At 46.0% G+C, this 18,127-nt stretch overlaps 1 protein-coding gene across 8 annotated transcripts in view; it reads right to left on the reverse strand.

The window, feature by feature from the left end:
* The window catches only part of Nedd4l (NEDD4 like E3 ubiquitin protein ligase), a 320,155-nt gene that overhangs the window by 69,387 nt on the left and 232,641 nt on the right, over positions 1-18,127 (reverse strand). For all 8 annotated transcript variants that reach the window (XM_041639326.1, XM_041639330.1, XM_041639327.1 and 5 more), the window contains one exon: positions 4,474-4,524. In XM_041639326.1, the coding sequence (XP_041495260.1) occupies positions 4,474-4,524 (51 nt within the window). The remainder of the gene's footprint in view (positions 1-4,473; positions 4,525-18,127) is intronic.

Here is an 18,127-nt window from a genome sequence, read left to right on the forward strand (position 1 = left end):
ATCTTGGAGATAATAACTTTATAATTGTCCACATGAAATACTTTGTATTTGTATATGCAGAATTACAGAGAAACAAGGCTTTCTGTTGGGTTCAGGCTCCCCAACCCATGGTTGCCCAGGATCTGAAAGCATGGTTTACCAAAAGCCATGGAACTCTGGTCTAATTTTCAGAGGTGTCACCTGATGACAGCAGTCACCTGCCAATGTGGCTTAAGTTTAAACCTTAATGAAAATGACAAATGTTTATACATGGTTCCCGTCATCATACAGCTGTATTTCAAACACCTGAGCACACGTGGCTATAGTGATGCCACATGTCCCATGAGGGAGAACTTGCTTCACTGATTCATCCACAAAGATCAGAATTCCATCTATCAGTACGTATTTCTTCAGCTGCTAATTGGGTTATACTATCAATTAATAACCAGATTGTACTGGCTGGTTTTGTGTGTCAATGACACAAGCTGGAGTCATAAGAGAGGAAGGAGCCTCAGCTGAGGAAATGCCTCCAAGAGGTCCAGCTGTAAGGTATTTTCTCAGTTAGTGATTAATGGGAGAGGGAACTGCCCTTGGTGGGTGATGCTTTCCCTGGGCTGGTATCAGGGGAAGCAAGTCAGTAAGCAGCCCCCTTCCATGGCGTCTGCATCAGCTCCTGCCTCCAGGATCCTTCCCTGTCTGAGATTTTGTCCTGACTTCCTTCAGTGCTAAACAGCAATGCTGAAGTGCAAACTTAATAAACCTTTTCCTCCCCAATGTGCTCTTTGGTCGTGGTGTTTCTCTGCAGCAAGAGAAACCCTAGCTAAGACATCTATACATAATCATGTCCCTTAACCCTTAATGCTAGGAGCAGAGGCCAGCAGGGCCGCTGTTCCCCACATTCTAGCTCTCGCTCCATGGATCTTCTCCATTATTTAAAGACTTTTCTCATCATTATTTATGTATATGAGTGTGTATGTGTGTGCGCATGTGGCGCCCACAGAAGCCAGAAGAAGGGGGGTTAGTCTCTCACGCTGGAGTTGTTAGCTGCTCTGTGACATCTGATGTGGATGCTGGGAGCCCAACTTCCGGTCCTTCCCAAGATCAGCAAACGCTCTTAAGCACTGAGCCCTCTCTCAGCCCCAATCCTCTCCTTATTCATAATTAAAAGGACAACTGGAACAAATTTTCACCTTCTTTGTTTCTTTTACCGAAAATGGATATTTCTGACAAATGTTGACTGTAGGCCACAGATACTCCAGCCATGTACCTCTCAAGACAGAACATCCATTATGTACTCCACAAGATAGACCGAGCATGCGCAACACATTCTCACACTGCAATACCACACAGAATGAGCATTTGTGCAGTTTCCCCACAAGGGTTCTATAACACACAGCCAAATAACACACGTAACAGTACTTCAAATCCAGGGTCACAAGGCCAAGTACATGCAGAATATACCACTTGGCTTCTGCTATGACATGGAACACCAGAAATGTATCTTCACCTCCTCTGTTTTAGTTTTTAATGTGGTCCATCTCCTTGAAGGTAGTTAACTCAAACGGCTAATCAATTTGCATTACAGCAAAGGTTCTCAACCTGTGGGTCATGACCCTGTTAGGGGATTGGACGACTCTTTTACAGGGATTACCTGAGACCTCTGGAAAACATGAATACTAACATTATGATTCAAAACAGTAGCTAAATTATAGTTAAGAAGTAGCAATATTTGTGGGTCACTACCATATGAGGAACTGTATTAAAGGGTTACAACAGTAGAAAGGCTGAGAACTGCTGGTCTATCTAGGGGCTTATGGTGCTATAATATAGGCTTCTCTCTGGGCATGCCCAAAACAAAAAGGATGTCCTATCTGTGGGGTCTTAAAATTAAAAAAAAAATTCTCAGTATATATTAATTGCCTGAAATATTGACTTCCATTAGGCCCTTTTCATATATCCATGTACTGTGATCCCATAATGATCTTAATCAGCTGGCTTCTATTCTAGTGTAGGGCCTTGTTAGTAGCAACTTCCCTGCAAGCTGACACTCAAAATTCCAAAGCCCAATTATTCCCTGTACTGACTTAGCCTCCAAAGAACATGTCTCTACTCCCTGGAAGCTATGCCACCTTTAAAGCCAGCCACTGCTAAATCACACACACGGAGGGCACACTGAGACACTTGGTGAAACTTTCACTGATGGCTCTGTTTACCCTGGCTGGCCTCAAACTCAAAGAGATGGCTTGCCTCTGCCTCCCAAGTGCTGGGATTAAAGATCTGTGCTACCACAGTTAGCATTCCCCACCCTCTTCTTTTGCTATAATCCACTAATCCACCAACCAACCAACCAATCGGCCAATCTGACTCAGCCCTATGTGTGTACGTCTGTATGCTACGTGTGTGAGTGCCTGCAGAGACCTGATGATGCCAGGACCCTTGGAGCTGGATTTCCAGTGGCAGGGAGCCACTAGACATGGCGGCTGAGTTCTGAACTCGGGTTGTCTGGAAGAGCACAGTAAGTGCTCTGAACTCCTTCCTACGCCATCTCTCCAGCCCCTCAGTTAAAAGTCCTAAAGACTATTAGTCCATCCCCCCTGCCCCCGAAGGACACATGCTTCTTATTTTCTGGAAGAGAGTTGCTAGGGACAGCCACATGAGAAGGGCTAACTGATCAACATTGTCTCAAAGCGTGCCCCTCCAGATTTAACTGAAGAACATGATAGGGAAAACCCACTGAGTCGGGAATGCCTGAGACTTGTGTCCTGGCTACTTCTATGTCATCTTGACAAAGGCTAGTTGTGAGAGAGGCAGGAGCCCCGACTGAGTAAATGCCTTCATGTGATTGGGCTGCAGAAAGCCTGGAGGGCATTTTCTTAGTGACTGAAGGGGGAGCCCCAGCTCATCACAGGTGGTGCCATCCGTGGGCTGGTGGTCCTGGGTTCTGTAACAAAGCAGGCTGAGCATGCCATCAGGAACAGTTATTCCTCTTTGGCTTCAGTGCTTGAGTTCCTGTCCTGTCCTCCTTTGATGATGAACAGTGATGGGGAAACACAAGCTGAATAAACCCCTTCCTCCCCAAGTCGCTCTGGTCACGGTGTTTCAGTGCAGCAGCAGTGACCCTAACTATGACACCTTTCCTTGCAGTTTCTGAGCATGCACAGCCTCTGAGTGAAAACTGAAAAGAATCACCAGGTTTGGGGCTGGAGAGACGGGTCAGTGGTTCAGAGCGCTTTCTGGTCTACCAGAGGCCTAAAGTCCACATCTTAGCATCCACAAGGCCTGTAGCTCCAGCTCCACGGTATCTGACACACCATGTTTCAGTCTCTGTGGGCACGTACTCATGCCTACTCCTCCCATGTTAAAAAAAAATTTAAGAAAAAAAATACTAGGTTTCGGATATGATTCCCAAAGAAGCACTATGCAGTACACCCATAAGGCACCTGAAGTTCCTCTTTGTACTTACAAACAAAAAATATCCTAATGCACTTCCGAAGACTCTCTTTCTGAGCTTCCAAGTGAGAGAGAGTAAATGGCTTGCTGCTGGCTGCATTCCTTCTCAGCAGAGCTTCAAAGCTTGCCTGGTAGGAGTCTTCCCTGGCGTTCCCCATTTCCACATAGCAGGTTCGCACTAGATCCCTCCAGGCACTTTAGTTTATAGACTATTTATGCTACGTGCGGGCACAAGGAGTGAAAAACACAATGCCCTTGTAAGGCAGAAATATTTGACTCTCCTCTTGTAGCTGCTACTTATGACACTTTGAGCTGTTTGGGGAAAGGTGGCCAGGAGGTGGGCAGGACAATCCAGGAAAGGGCAGCTGGTCTATGAGGCACCACTGTCACCAAGGCTTCCAGCTCTTGTCTCCCATCCTATTCACACCGATGCTGTGTGCAGGTGACTCCCAAAACCCCAGTCACAGTCCACAGCCCCCACCGTTTGCTCCCTGAGCAGGGAGGAAGGGAGGCAGAGCCACAGAGGCTAACCTGGAACACTCTGAGGTGAGGGCGGAACCTTCCAGTGGATAAGCATACTCAGAACCAACTGTTCTCTTCCATCTCTGAGCAGATGGAAAGTCGTAAACATAAAACCTGGGAAACGGCAGCCTGTGCAGATGTAGTTGCTTTATTTAACCAAAGGGAAGTGAACAACAAGCCAGACCAAAGGCCGCATGGGAAACAAAAACGACGCTAAAGACAGGAGAAGATAACTATTCCATAAGGGGCTGTATCTAAAGGTGGAGGAGCTAGGAGTAGGAGGAGCAAGGCAGAGCTGTTGACAAGGGCTTTCATGTGATTCAGACACAGGGATTTTTACAGCTAAATTAACCTCTATGTGACCCCCTCCAGAGGGCCACCTTCTCGCAAGGAGCCAAGGCCAGAGCTCACATCCCCATTTCAGCCCTTTTGCCATGCCTGTCATACTCCACAGACACCCTAGCCAGATATCCCTAAAACCCTACCCCTAGCATGCAACAGTCTGGAACTGTCTGTCCTTACCGGAAGGTGACTAAGAGGCACGTCCACTTGACCCAGGAAGTCGTCTCGTGTCTGTGAAGAAGAAAGCAAAGTGTTAATGTTGCTCTCTGTTCCCCCGAGGGGCAGAAAAACCATCCCATTGCACAAAGAGACAGTAGGTCCAGGACTCGGTATGGATGCGGCGAAAGGGGGAGGGGTGAAGGCAGAGGTCTAAGATGAGGCACCAGGCAGGCACCAAGCTGTCACCAGGAGACCTGGAAGTGTGAAGGGAAGGTGACGGGCACTCTGTGCTTACATCCAAAAGGAAGGGCAAGGGATCTTCTTGTAGGGCTGGGAGCATGTGGCCAGCCAGGAAAGAGGCACAGAAGGCCATTTAGGGTTTGGGGGCAGAGTTGGACCCAGTTTAAAAAGAAGGCAGGACAGAACTGTTGGGAGCATTTCAACACGCACTTAATCCTTCTATAAACGCAAGAGCTTCGCAAGAGCGCAGAGTCTGAATAAGTATGAGTGGCTTAGTCACGGATACATCTTATAAACTGCAGGACATAAGAAGGAAAGAAAAAGTTTTTTGTTGTTTTCTATTCAGTAAGTATGCTACTGATGAATCCGCATCTAGCAAGGAAGTCTGTAATTTCGGATAAGCTGTGCTCCTTGCTTTCTTGACCAACTACACAGCATCATTCTTCATGTCTTGAATGGGACCAGTGTGGCATTGGTTATGGGACTCACAAGTCCCCTCTCAGACTTTGGGAGTTACCTAGGGTCAGACCCCAGACTAGAGCACCCAATGGCCAGGATCATGTATGTCCTGTGGTCACAGCACTTGTGGCTTGACCTCTGGGGTTCAGAGGACCTGGGCACAAATCAGATCAAAACAACTACCTCCCCCATAGTGCACAGCTGCTTCTACTGCACACACACTCATGAGAGCTGGAAAATCCTGGGTATAGAGGCAAACCCTTCTCACAATTAGCTGATAAAAAAAAAGCAATGAGACACAGAGATCCTTATTGGCACCTATTGGTTTACTGAGAAATAATCCAATTTACAGATACCAATTCTCTACTCCCATTTAGTGAAACCGCAGGTAAACATGAACAAGGTTTATGAAAATGATTTACTCCAGTCTTGGGCACTTCCTTCTAGATAGGTTAAAGATGTGACTAACTGGAAAGCTAGCTTGTCTCGTCCAGATGATGCATGAAGGATACTAGAAACTCAACACTGGCCAGGTGTGTATGAAGAACGAGAGCTGCCTCTCGTATACTTGTGCGTGCATTTGTTTTCTGTATCTGTGTGCACGCACACATGCAACATGTGAAGGAAAGATCAGAGGTTGACTCTGGGTATCATTCCTCAGGCAGAGTCCATCTTGTTCTTTGAACTAGGGTCCCTCATTGTCCTGGAGCTCACCATGCATGCCAGGCTGGTTGCCCAGAAAGTCCTAGGGATCCACCTGTCCCTGCTTACCAATAGTGCACACACCACACCCACATTTTCACATGGGTTCTGGGATTTGAGCTCAGGTCCTCATGCGTGCATGACAAACATTTCACTGACTGAACCATCTCCCCTGCTACGAATGCTATTTTGGAGTTCTTGGTTCTTGCATTTTCTTAGCTGTGTTTGCTACAGCCCAACAACATGGGATCCTTGTCCAGCAAAAGACTGGAAGAGAGGTGCCAATGTACTTTGCATGATGAAGCAGCAGTCGGCAGAAGGCCTGGAAAATAATGGCAGAGTTTCCACCTAACTTGCAGTCCCAACTCCAACCACTCTCATTCATACCAATGACGTTCATTTGAGGAATTATGGAGCTGGTACATTCGTCCTCTGCTTGGCTGACACTATCAATTCTGTATTAGCTATATAAATATCACTTTAACCATACAATAAAAAAACCAACAAAAGAAATAGATTTATTTGGTATCAGTCAGAAATTGTGCACGAGAGACAGGCAGTATTGCCATTACGACTTTCCCTCCCCTTTACCCCAACTACTGGTACTAGAAGGGCATAGCATGTGATTATCAAGGGACAGGGAGATCTAAAAGACAACTCACAAACTGTTGAAATGTAGTTTAGCAAAAACCCAGGGACCATCTATATACATCCTCACTGTTTTGCTGGAGAGATCCTAGTTTCAAACTGGCCAAATGAGCTCAGCTCCAGGCAAACGATAAAAGCCAAGGACACAGCCAGCACTGACGGCGAGAGCAACAAACACTGCCAAGACGAGCATCCAACAGAGGCCGTGTGTCTGGCTGTGGTGAGGCCCGTAGCAAGCTGCAGAAGCAGGCACGTATACCTGAGTGCTGTGTGAGCGGCCAGAGGATGAGGTTCCCTCTGGGCAGCGGGTTCTAGAGTTTACCCCAACCTGCGCTCTATGCATCTCGGTAAGGCGTGGAGAGCAAGGCAGGTATGCAACAAGTTGGGGCTTCTCTTCGGGTGTCGCATCTCAGCTGTGGGGACTCTCACAACACAGTCCAGAGTAACTTTCGGGGGTTTCTGCCGAGATGGTCATTTGGCACATGCCACTTTCCACGCTACCTCCACAAGTCACAAAGTGCACTGAATTCTCCGAGGCATGCTGGGGAATCTGCTCGCTTGTGGCCACGTTTCCTCCTTGCGTGGTAGCAACGATTTCCCAAACACCCAAAGAAGAAAAGCCTCATCGAGGAAGGAAATGGAAGGTTTTTACTAATCTATTATCAGGAGAGTTGGGATCAGGTGCAAGAGAGTGTTTAGTCAGAATAAACGGATTTAAACTGGTATTTCATCAGTCAATGGAAGATGTGTCTGACTGAGAAACACAGGTTTCAAAACATTCCCAAACCAATGAAGATTCAGGCAGCGGAGTGTTGTATTTTTCATTGCTGAAGACTGAGCAGAGCCTCCGTCACGCTAGGCAAGCACTCCAACAGAATACGTCACAGAAGCAGCGGGGAGAGGTGAGTCCCCTGGAGGCCTTGACTTTAGAGGTGTACAGCATGCCAACGAGTTTCTGTCACCTGTTTGTGACAGAAATCAAGGATGGTATGACACGTGGAGGCTCCTGCCTAGACCCTGACAGAGACAATCTGTGGCCATCACCACATCTTTAGGTTGTCACTGCCGCAGAGTGACATCTTAAATCCATGTTATAAAAAAACATCAGTCAAGCCACTGTGAATAATCTGCGATACAGAAATATTTCCAACAAACATGCTGACCACACAAAACTAGGGAGACGAAACTGCAACCCACGGCAGACTGGGCATTTCTTGTGACTATCTCTAAGTAGTAATGGTATCAATTTCAAACAGTATTACTCATTTTTTCCTCCAGGGTGAAGATGTACAGGTAACAAAGTTACTTATGTTCTCTTCTGACACGCCATTAAATAATCCTCCAATGTAATGACAATGCTTGTTTAATGTACATAACAGTAAGAACACACACTGGAGTCTCTAAAATGGGCATGTCACAGTGACATTACTGGAAAGGTGAACAAACACACAGACCTTAATGCTCACTCATTAAATGCCGACGAACTAAATTCAGGACCGCTTTCCCCATTCACTCATTTGATCGTTCACTCTGCTTATAGTCTACCTCCTTTGCCTTATTTTATTTTATTTTGAGACAGGATTTCTCTGTGTAGACAAGGCTGGCCTCGAACTTGGGAGATCTGCCTCCCTCTGCCTCCCAAGTGCTGCCAAGACGATTAAAGGCATGTGCTAGCACAGCCTGGTCTCCTTTGCCTTTTTGATCTAGGGTCTCACATATCCCAGGCTATCTTCCAACTTGAGATCCTCCTGCATGGTCTCCTACACTCTGGGATCACAGGGGCACACCACTCGGCTTTGCGGCCTTGCTCTTTAAAACGAGCATGGGAGCGAGAGTGTGCTGTATTCACACAGAGGCATGTCACCAGCGTTGTTAAGTGTCATCAGGGTTGGATGCCTGGGAACTGGAACCACGGCCCCAGTGAAACCCTACTGCAGCCCCAGTGTCCTTATGAGCATGCTAGTTAGAGATGGCAGCTCTGAAGTGGACACAAAGCTCATGTGTCTTCAAAACAGACGAGACTCATTTCTCAAGGAACGTGCCCACCCCATATAGTCCACCTGGGTCTATGGGTCAGAGCAGCACTTGCAGGGTGGCATCCAAACTCACCAAGCACCCCCACCACCCCACTGCCCCATTCTTTTCCAGACAGAGGAGCAGGCAGGGGACTGTTGCAGATGAAAGTAGTTGGGAACCAAGAAGGGTGGATCCTCAGGGGCCACACTGAGTCCCTAAGGCCAGATATGTCACAAACATCAGCAATTATTACAAATAAGCCTCTATACTATTGCAGCTACATATGCAGGCAGTGATCAGTGAGATCTTTTATTTCCTCTTCTAGTGCTGGGAATCAAATGCAAGACATGATGCATGTCTCTAACTCTGAGCAACATTGCGGCCCTCACTGAAAAACTGTAATGGAAAATAACAGTGCCTCACACGAAATACGAGAACTGTGTTATACGTGTAAGTGAACACAGGGACTGAGCTGTGAGTCTTAGCTTTTTTGGAACTGAAGAGATGGTTCAGTGGGTAAAGGTTCCTGCTACTATAAGTGCAAGAACCTGAGTTTGAATGTCCAGACCCATGCAACAAAGCTGGTGTGGGGTGTGTCTGTGAGCCCTGCATAGGGAGACAGATGAGGGTTCAATATTCACCTCTGACCTCCACAGGCATTGGCCACACATATTACACAACCCCCCCTCCAAATTATCAACAACAAAAGTTCTTTCTTTTTTATGTGCTGTCCAAAAGAATAAAATTGAATGCTACTCAGTGGAAAACTTACTGTCTTAAGTTTTACATTGGATGTAAGTAGTAACTTAAGATTAGAGTTTCTAACAACAAATCCATGTGTATATAACTTACAATGTAAATTAGCAATTTAAAATTCCAACATCAGGACAGACTATAGGGTGCATCTTTGTAAATATTACACACTGAGGCAAACATCACAACCTTCTCCCAACTGCTGGCTCCTGTGTCATTTAGTTCCTGTATGTAGGGTGGGTGCTACATCCATAAAGCAAGGCACCGAAAAGGGTCAGAAATTCCTGGGGGGCAATGACCCGACAGAACCACAGTTACGTGTTTAGTTAGTTTTAGGCCAGGAGTTAAAAGATGACCTCCCCTCACACATTCAACCACTCTCCCTGGCCTCTCAGCCTGGGGGCACCATAGTGATTCTGTGGGGGAGAAGGTTTGTGTTGGAGCCGTTTGGAAGCTTGCATGCGTCTGTCTACAGATCAGACGGCTTAAGTAACCTTCACAGAAGCTTCTGGATCAAATGTCACAAATACAGTGACTCCTCCACAGCTCAGTATCTGGAGAGCCACCTGAAGGTCACCACACATTCCTTCTTTAGACCCCGTCTCATTCCTCAGCAAGGCACGGCGCCGGCTTTGTCATCACGAACAAGAAGGAAGATGTGTGTTCTTCCTGTCAGGCACGTCAGCCTGTGCCACGAAGACAGGAGAATGTGACAGCTCAGAGGACACTGGGAGTTACTGGTCTCCACCCACAGCCTGGGCAACACAAGCCCCCACTCTACTGCCGCTGACATATTATGAGTTCCCGCTGCACCGTTGCCCACAGCGCTGCCCAAGCCCCTCTATCTCCAGCCGTTAGATCTCTGCTCACATCCTCAGAGCCCAAGCATCCACACTAGCCACTACAGCCCCCACTGTACGAACCCTGCTGCACTTCCACCTACAGCCCACACCACACCTTCACTGAGCAGGTCCTGCTACACCTCTGCCCAGAGGGCACTGGATAAGCCTCTCCGGTATTTCACCCTATGGCGCCTCCACCTAGAGCCTGTGCTACACAAGGTCCCCTTCACCTCTGCCCGCATCTCGCTACACCGGCCACCACTGCACCTCCAGTGCAGTTTGCGCTGTATGATCTCTCTTACTTCTCTTCATGTTACAAGGGACCTCTTCACCGATGCCTGCATCCCATAAGCCCATATTTCACCACCTGGGGCTTCTGGCTTTTAATGGGAAATGTTTCAAAATATGATAACTTAATGGGATCATAGTCATATGGCATTCCACTAAAATCCAAGAAAATGTGTCACAGTGAAATACCTGAATCCTTGTGTTCTTACTCAAATTCACTTCACATGTATTAGAACACACATACACATAGACACATAGACACACACACACACACACACACACACACACGGAAGGAAAAAAGGGGCAAGAGCGGAAGATTTAAATGGATCTCACACTGCTGGCTCCTGTGTCATTTAGTTCCTGTTAGCAGGGCTGAAACCCGTCACTCACTGAAACAGAGTAAGGTGTGTCCTGGAGACAGTAGCTCTTATTTGTAACAACAAACCAGGCCTTCGTGTCAACACAACCTCACAGCAAACTCCCAGGACCTGAGAAGGCCCCAGTGAAAGCCATCGGGGAGGTGGCGTGGTCACACCGCACCAGCTGGATCGCCGTCAGGAAGAACATCTATTTTAAGGAATGTTTTTCTTGAAGACACAAACAGAAGGCACAGAAAGGTAGACAGAACAAGGACAGCTGTGCTGGCAGACGAGAGCAGCCCTGCTGCTGCAGCCTAGATATGGTGCAGGGACATAACTAGGCCATCATGCACTGGGCCTTCATGGGCTCAGATGGGGTCCCAGTTGCTCTGAGTGGTCAGCTATGACACTAGGGAAATGATATTCCTGATATGCTCTTCCCCCGGGAGGCAGGGGGCTGGAGGTCACTGGAGAGCACTCACTCACTCACTCACTCACTCTTCCCTTGAATATTAAGTGCATTCTGGGTGCAGGGTCAACAGGGGGACAAGGGGACGATCTTTATAATCTAAGCAATTGATGATCAGAATTGAATATACAGTCAACTGGAGGGGTGCGGATGCTGGGCAGGGACTCTAGGGCCCAGACCCCTCTCGTGGACAATACTGAGCTCCAAACATCTCCTCATCCCTCTGAGGATGCCATGGCACACACCTCTTAACATCTCAAGTTGGACAGCCCATGTGTGCAGATCCACTGTGTGTTCAAATCCACACAACCAAGCTTCTCTGTAACAGGGGCAGGGCCTGCTGCAGAACCATGAGACTACCCTGTTTGACTCAGTCAAGGCTAGAATCACTTTATGGAAGACATAAACTTTGAGTGTTTGCTGGAGTGTCCACTAGGGAATAATACTGCCAAGAGTGGAGTGGGTTTTTCCTACATCAATTAACAAGACAATCCCCAAAAGACATTCTTATAAGACAACCCAATCTATATAATTTCTCACAAAGATTCTCCACTATGGCGACACTAGGTTGTGTTAAGTTGTCAGTCAAGACTAACCTGAAGAATCTCAAAGGCTTCAAGCGCCTTGCTTATAGGAGAGAAGGCAGGCAGGGCCTTAGACAGAAGACGACTGTCAAGGACAGCCTGCTGAGGAGGTGGACTGGGTCGAGAGCAGCTGAGGAAAGTTTAAGGTTATCCTGCTGTAGAGACATGAGGGTCTAGTCTCCCAGGAATGGAAGGCTTGACACACACCCACCTGGGGTCTCTGACCAGCAGGCCGAGGCAGTGTCTCTAAGCCTGGAGCCTGGTCCCCACCTCTAAGACCAACACTCTCAACTTCACTCTGGCCTACATAATAAGGAAGACAGTGGGGGTAAGAAGTCCATTCCAGAAGACAGCACAGCAGTATCTCTTTCCCAGTTGTCTGCAAGTCTAATCACAGCAAGTCCAGATGGCTGATTATTCAGGAAACCAGGACTTGAAGGTCCTTGCCATCCTTCTCTTTCCCCCTGCTGTGAAGATAAGTCTTTTATCAGGTAAGACCCAGGAGCACTCTCTATAATCTACCGATGCACATCTTTTCAGAGGGAGAAGGCCACTGTTTGGAGGACTGTAGACAGAGAGGAGTCAGGACTGAGAGAGGATCTCAGCCTTTTTTAGACAGAGGAACAGTAGCAGTAAGAAGCGATGGCAGCTGCTCCCCTGCTTCTCTGACTCCAAGCAAGCTTTGTCAGATCACAATCAAAATATCACATGGCAGAGGAACAGTCTGGGTTCATAGTAACTGGGGCATCTGCTTCACGGTCATGCCCTGGCACACACAGTTTCTGGCAAAGATGCTTTCTATACAGCTATTTACCTGTGCATGTGGCGTGGCTGACAGCATCTTACCTGCATCCTTCCTTCGGTACCTCCTCGCAGAGGAAGCCTAGATTGTTGACTGTCTCACCAAAACAAGCTTCAAAGAACATGGCCTGCTAACACACATCCACCTGTTACAAAGCCACTCATCTGATACTGTCCTTAAGAGCTAAATGTGTTGTTGAATTTACATAAGAACCATTTAATTCTGTATTTAGAGTTTTAAGGTACTGTTATGTTTTTATTTCCCAAGAGTTTAGATTATTTTCTCAAGGCACTGGTCCTGTATCTTCTCTTGGAAAGTTGTAAAATGTAATTTTCTGCAGCTAATATTAATAGTGGATATGTAAAAAGAAAAAAAAAAGCAATTCTGGGTCTTGTTCTCTTCAGTACCAAAGAACAGAATAACTTTAGGTAATTAATGCCAGACACCCATAATAATCAATGCAGTGTCAGGAAACTGATAAAGTGTACTATGAGTTCAGTATAAGTTACTATTTTGACTTCACCATTTTGATGCTAAAATAACTCTTCATCATAGGTCAAAGCATAAGGAACCGACAGTTCATCTTGTTTTCTGGCTGGTCAACAGTTTGAACATATGGAGAACTACAAACCAGCAACTGTATATATTACATGGGAACATAAGTGTAGGGTGTTCGTTCATCCTTGGATATCTAGTGACTAAGGACACTGAGTTAGAATCACAGTGGTTTATGCAAGAACACTAGTTCATTTTTTCTCAGGGCTCCACGAAACAAGCTTTGTAATATGAGCTTTGGCATCCTAGGTAGATCCTTCTAGGTCTCTTTTCTCCACTGGTCATGCTTTGGCTGCAGTCACATCTCTGGCCAGTGGACTCCATCAGTGTGCAGGGGAGAAACTCCAGCTGAGCTCTGGGGAGAACCTCAAGACTGCAAAGAATGTGAGCTCACACGTAGCTCACTCACATGGGCCAGCACTGTCCAAAGGCGGGTAAGAAGCCTTCCCTAGGCTACAGAACACAGAGACAGCAGCCAGAACATAAACCCAGCTAGCTAGGCATCAACAGTTCCCCATCTTGATGGCATACTATCACCTTCAAGCAACCCCCTCCTCAGGAAACCCTAGTTGGCCATGCTGCAGTACCCATTCCACAGCCTCTCAAAGTTCCAGCACCAGGGCTATGAATTCCAAAAAAACACAATGTTAAGAGTATTTGGCACAAGCAGATTCCCCAATATGTCCCTTTTTCCTCATTTGTATTATCATATACGCACAAGATGAGTAAAATATAAGCTTGGAAAAAAAAAGATATAGTTGTTTAAAATTACGTTTCCTAACCCTATCATCGAAAGCAGAGTTCTTCTAACTGGAACATGCATTTCCTGGGGACATACACAAAGTTCTCAGAGTTCAGGACAGTTCTTAGCAATTGGTCTAGATCCTTCCACATGCCAGCTTCCCTGCGACTGTGCTGAGTTATAGTATGTGTACTGTCCTGTGTGCGGTCATAACTGCACAAGTTACTGAGTCCTGTGTTAGCTTTCCGGAGTCTCGGTTCCTGGCTTTCCAGGGAAGGCTCCTTTCTCATCCCTTGGATTCTTACCACAGTACATGTCGTCTCTAAGTTAGAATGAAGGGGCAGTTGGAAAATATGTGATCCTGGGGACGGCAATGAAGCTAAGTAAATGGAAAGAAGACACGCCTCGCCTCATTTCACCAAGATGACAACCTCACAGGATGATAAGAATTTTGATTTTTCTGTGTATTTGATTTAAAAGATGAAGTCGGGAATCTTTTGCCAGAAAAATGAGCTCAATATGGCCAGTTAACGTTAACAATAAAGAATAGCTTTGCTAATTCAATCTGTGGTTGATATTTTCCTCAAAATGAGCTGTGTCTACCACCATGGGACTAAATCACCTGGCATCCTGGTTCTTTCTGAAATATGTTTGGTGTTACAGCTTTTGCAACTACTGGACTAAATTATCCAACTACTAATAAATTACAGATGTCAACCTGAAATTGTGTAAGAAGTAAGTTTTCAAATTCTTTATGAGGTCCACTAAGCAGAAACATGGTTTAAAAGCATAAAATCCATCACCCAGTCAGGTCTATTAAAGAGGTAATTAAAACATTTCCTGCAAAATTCAGTGACGACCTAAAACTTTTTTCTCCTAGGGCAGGAAAAACATGGCAAAGAAATAGTTCCCCTTTCTACATACAGTGTTAGTGGAAATGGCATTAGAGCAAGCAAAAAATTTAAAGCTTTGGGGAACATTAGTTTCCTTGGTATCAAGTTTGAGAGAAAATGAGCTCACTAAGGATTTCCAAGGATGGAGAGCAGTGGTTCTCAACTTTCTTAATGCTTGCGACCCTTTAATACGATGTCTCAAGTTGTAGGACCCCCCAGCTATAAGATTATCTTCATTGCTATTTTATAACTGTAATTTTACTGCTGTTATGAATCGCAATGAAAATATCTGATATGCAGGATATCTGATACGTGACCCCCGTGAAATGGGTTCTTAACCCCCAAAGGGGTCATGAACCACATGCTGAGAACCACTGATATAGAGAAAGTTTGGGATTGTAGCAGATGTCATTTTAGGCACAGAGCAAAAACCACTTAGTGATCTCCAAAACCTACTGGGGACACACTATGGGTTATGGCTCACGGCCATCTTCCAGTTTCTCTAGAGTAGCATTGTATCTGTAGGACGGCAGGCATAACACTGCATTTGCTGCAATATTTTAAGCCTATAGCACACTCCAGCTTGGCCATCACCTTTCTGACAGACAGCTGCCAAGGCTACCAGGCTTCAAAAGCTCCTCAGTTTACTTTTAATTATTTAGGGTCAGAGTTGGCAGGTATCTGGGGAACTGCAGAGGCTCACAAATTGATTGTAAACTCTAATCCTAACAATATAAAGGTTCAATTTCCCCTTCCATTCCCTTCCGGCCTCTGCTGTTCTCCCAAACAAGAACTAGGTAGATCCATTTCTACATGTGGATAAAAATAACTATGGGGCAGGAATGTGGAGGAGACAAGGGGAGGGGTGTCATTTTGGTTGCTTATTTGGAGGCCAAGCTCTCTGGCCCAATAGGGTTGAGATATTTATAGCAGTAAGACTCACAGGTGCACAGACAAAGCCCAGGGATTTTGCTTGTTGTGGCCAAGGGATATCTGCTTGGCTAAGGAGCCAAAATGACAAGTCCTGTTTTAAAATAGACTCAGAGGATGTGATCCTTAAGAGAGGGCTCCAGTCATTAAGTCAACGCACATTTAGGACACACATCCCTAGCCACCTCTCTGGAGTGGCTGCCTATCATATTAGTTCTTACTGTGGAGGGGAGCGGATAGAGTTTGGGGCTTAAAATTAAAATCACATGTAGATCCAGAAGCAGCTTCATAAGCAAGGAGAAATTCCCTAGTTACGACCATAAAGTAAGGATGAAAATGGCTGCACTGTGCACAGTAGCTACTATAAAATCGAACAACTAGGTTCAATAAATGCTATTCTAATAAGGACTTGGATAGATGGCGCCATTAGCATTTGGGCTGAATGTCTCCTGTGTGTGTACGGGTAGGGGTGGTGGTTGTGTTTTGTAGATGTTTGGAAGCATCTTTTCTTTGGTCTCTTAGATGCCATTCTAGCTCTTCTGTTAGGTCAATCAAAAATGTTTCCAGATACTGTTAAATGTCCCTTCAGCAGATGGGGGCACCATCCCATCCCATCCATCCCATCTCCTCTCCACTCTGGAAGGAGTCCTTTCCATTTTGAGGCAATTCCACAGGAAACTCCTGGTGGTTGCCATGGTTTTCAATCTTTCTATAACTCCTATCCTTTGGAGCACCAGGGAAGAAGGAAGAAGAATAGGTGTGTCCATCACTTGAAGGTGGCAAGGCTCATACTTGAACCCTGGAACTCCACATTATTCTTTGGTAAGGTCATGAGGCAGACTGCCTTACCAGATTATTTGAAGAAAGGTATATATTTATCTTTCAGATGATTCCCTAAATCCCCAAGAATACTTAAACAAACCCAACACAACATAATACAACAACAAAGTGCCCAGGGTAAAACACAGGATGAGAAAGATCACCATATGACTGCAAGGACATCCCTAGAGGCTGAGACCAAGAGCTGAGCTCTCTGCCTAAGGTGCTTGAAATTAAAAGCAAAAGCAGTTTCTGAAACAAGGAGCCATATCTATGCCAAGCGACCATCAGAAGAACACAGTGGTATTTCCATCAAAGCCAGGAAGGCCCAAGAACAAGGGCAAGGGGATGGGAGCAGGCTTTAAATGAAGTCACAAAGGGGAAGGGTGTCCCTGTCAGAAGGGTGCAATGATCAAGCCACCAAAGCAATTAGAATGAGTGTGCTAAGCACCAAGCTTGCCATGACTCAAAACACAGGACAAACCTGGAAAGAAGAGCCCAACTGCTCCCCTGTGAATTTTGTAAATAAATCATGACTGACCAGCAGATTAACTGACCATTCCTTATTGCAGTAAGTGTCTGTGCAGCTAGCTTCTTGGAAGGCCCACCAGGGTAAGGCCACCAAAGCCTACGGCAGGGCTGTCCAATGATGATAGAAAACACCTATTAAACTTTGCAGCCTGATGCCTCCCCTTAGTGCTAGCCCTGAAACCCACCTCTGTTGCACTAAATATCTTGGACCGATGCCTCAAAGCAAGGGTAAGGAAATACTGCCCACCAGAAGTACAAAGTCTAGGTGTATGCACAGGCACCAATACTGGGGATAGGGAAAGATCTCCCATGATGATTGGGCATGATCAGAGCTTGGGGTGCTGGTGCTAATTCAGGAATCACTGAGCTGGAAGATTATCAGCTCTGAGCCTTCTCTTGACCGAGTTTCTCATCTGGAAAATGGGACTAAAGACCTCTTGTACATTTGTGTGTAGAAGGCTCAAGCAAGTTCACACTGAATGCTATGTAGTGAATGTTTTCAACTGACTGTTGAGAAACAGGATGAGCAGTGAGTTCCTGCCAGGGCTGGCCAGCTGGAGAGCACACACTATTTTCAGCAAACCTGTGGGTGAGTTCGTCTGGTCTCCTATCAAAGACCTCCTCTTGTACGACAAAGGGTTCAGCATGTTCAATGTCAGAAACCCTATTCTGTTCTGTGGGGGCAAAACAATGAAATGGTTTCAAAAAATGAACAAGATGTTATAAAGTTAATTATCCCCTAAAAAGTAAATAAATGAAGCAAGGCCATGTGATAAAAGGACCAAGTTGAAAGAGTACAGAACTTGGTCTAAATTTAAGATAGGGGGCACTCACTTGGGATTTTACAAATGGCTTCTTTTTTTTTCCTTTTCTTTAAAAGATGATCTGGGGGTGGGGGTGGAGCTGGGGAGAGGGTTCAGTGGATAAAGCACCTGTGGTGTAAGAGTAGGGACCAGAGTGAGTCTGGGTCCCCAGAACCCATATAAATGCTGGCCATGATGGGAGTCACATGTAATTCCAGTTCTCAGTTGGCAGACAGCAGA

The sequence above is a fragment of the Microtus oregoni genome, unplaced genomic scaffold, assembly GCF_018167655.1.
Source record: "Microtus oregoni isolate MIOR12 unplaced genomic scaffold, Mior012 000057F_ref0000458, whole genome shotgun sequence".
NCBI lineage: Eukaryota > Metazoa > Chordata > Mammalia > Rodentia > Cricetidae > Microtus > Microtus oregoni.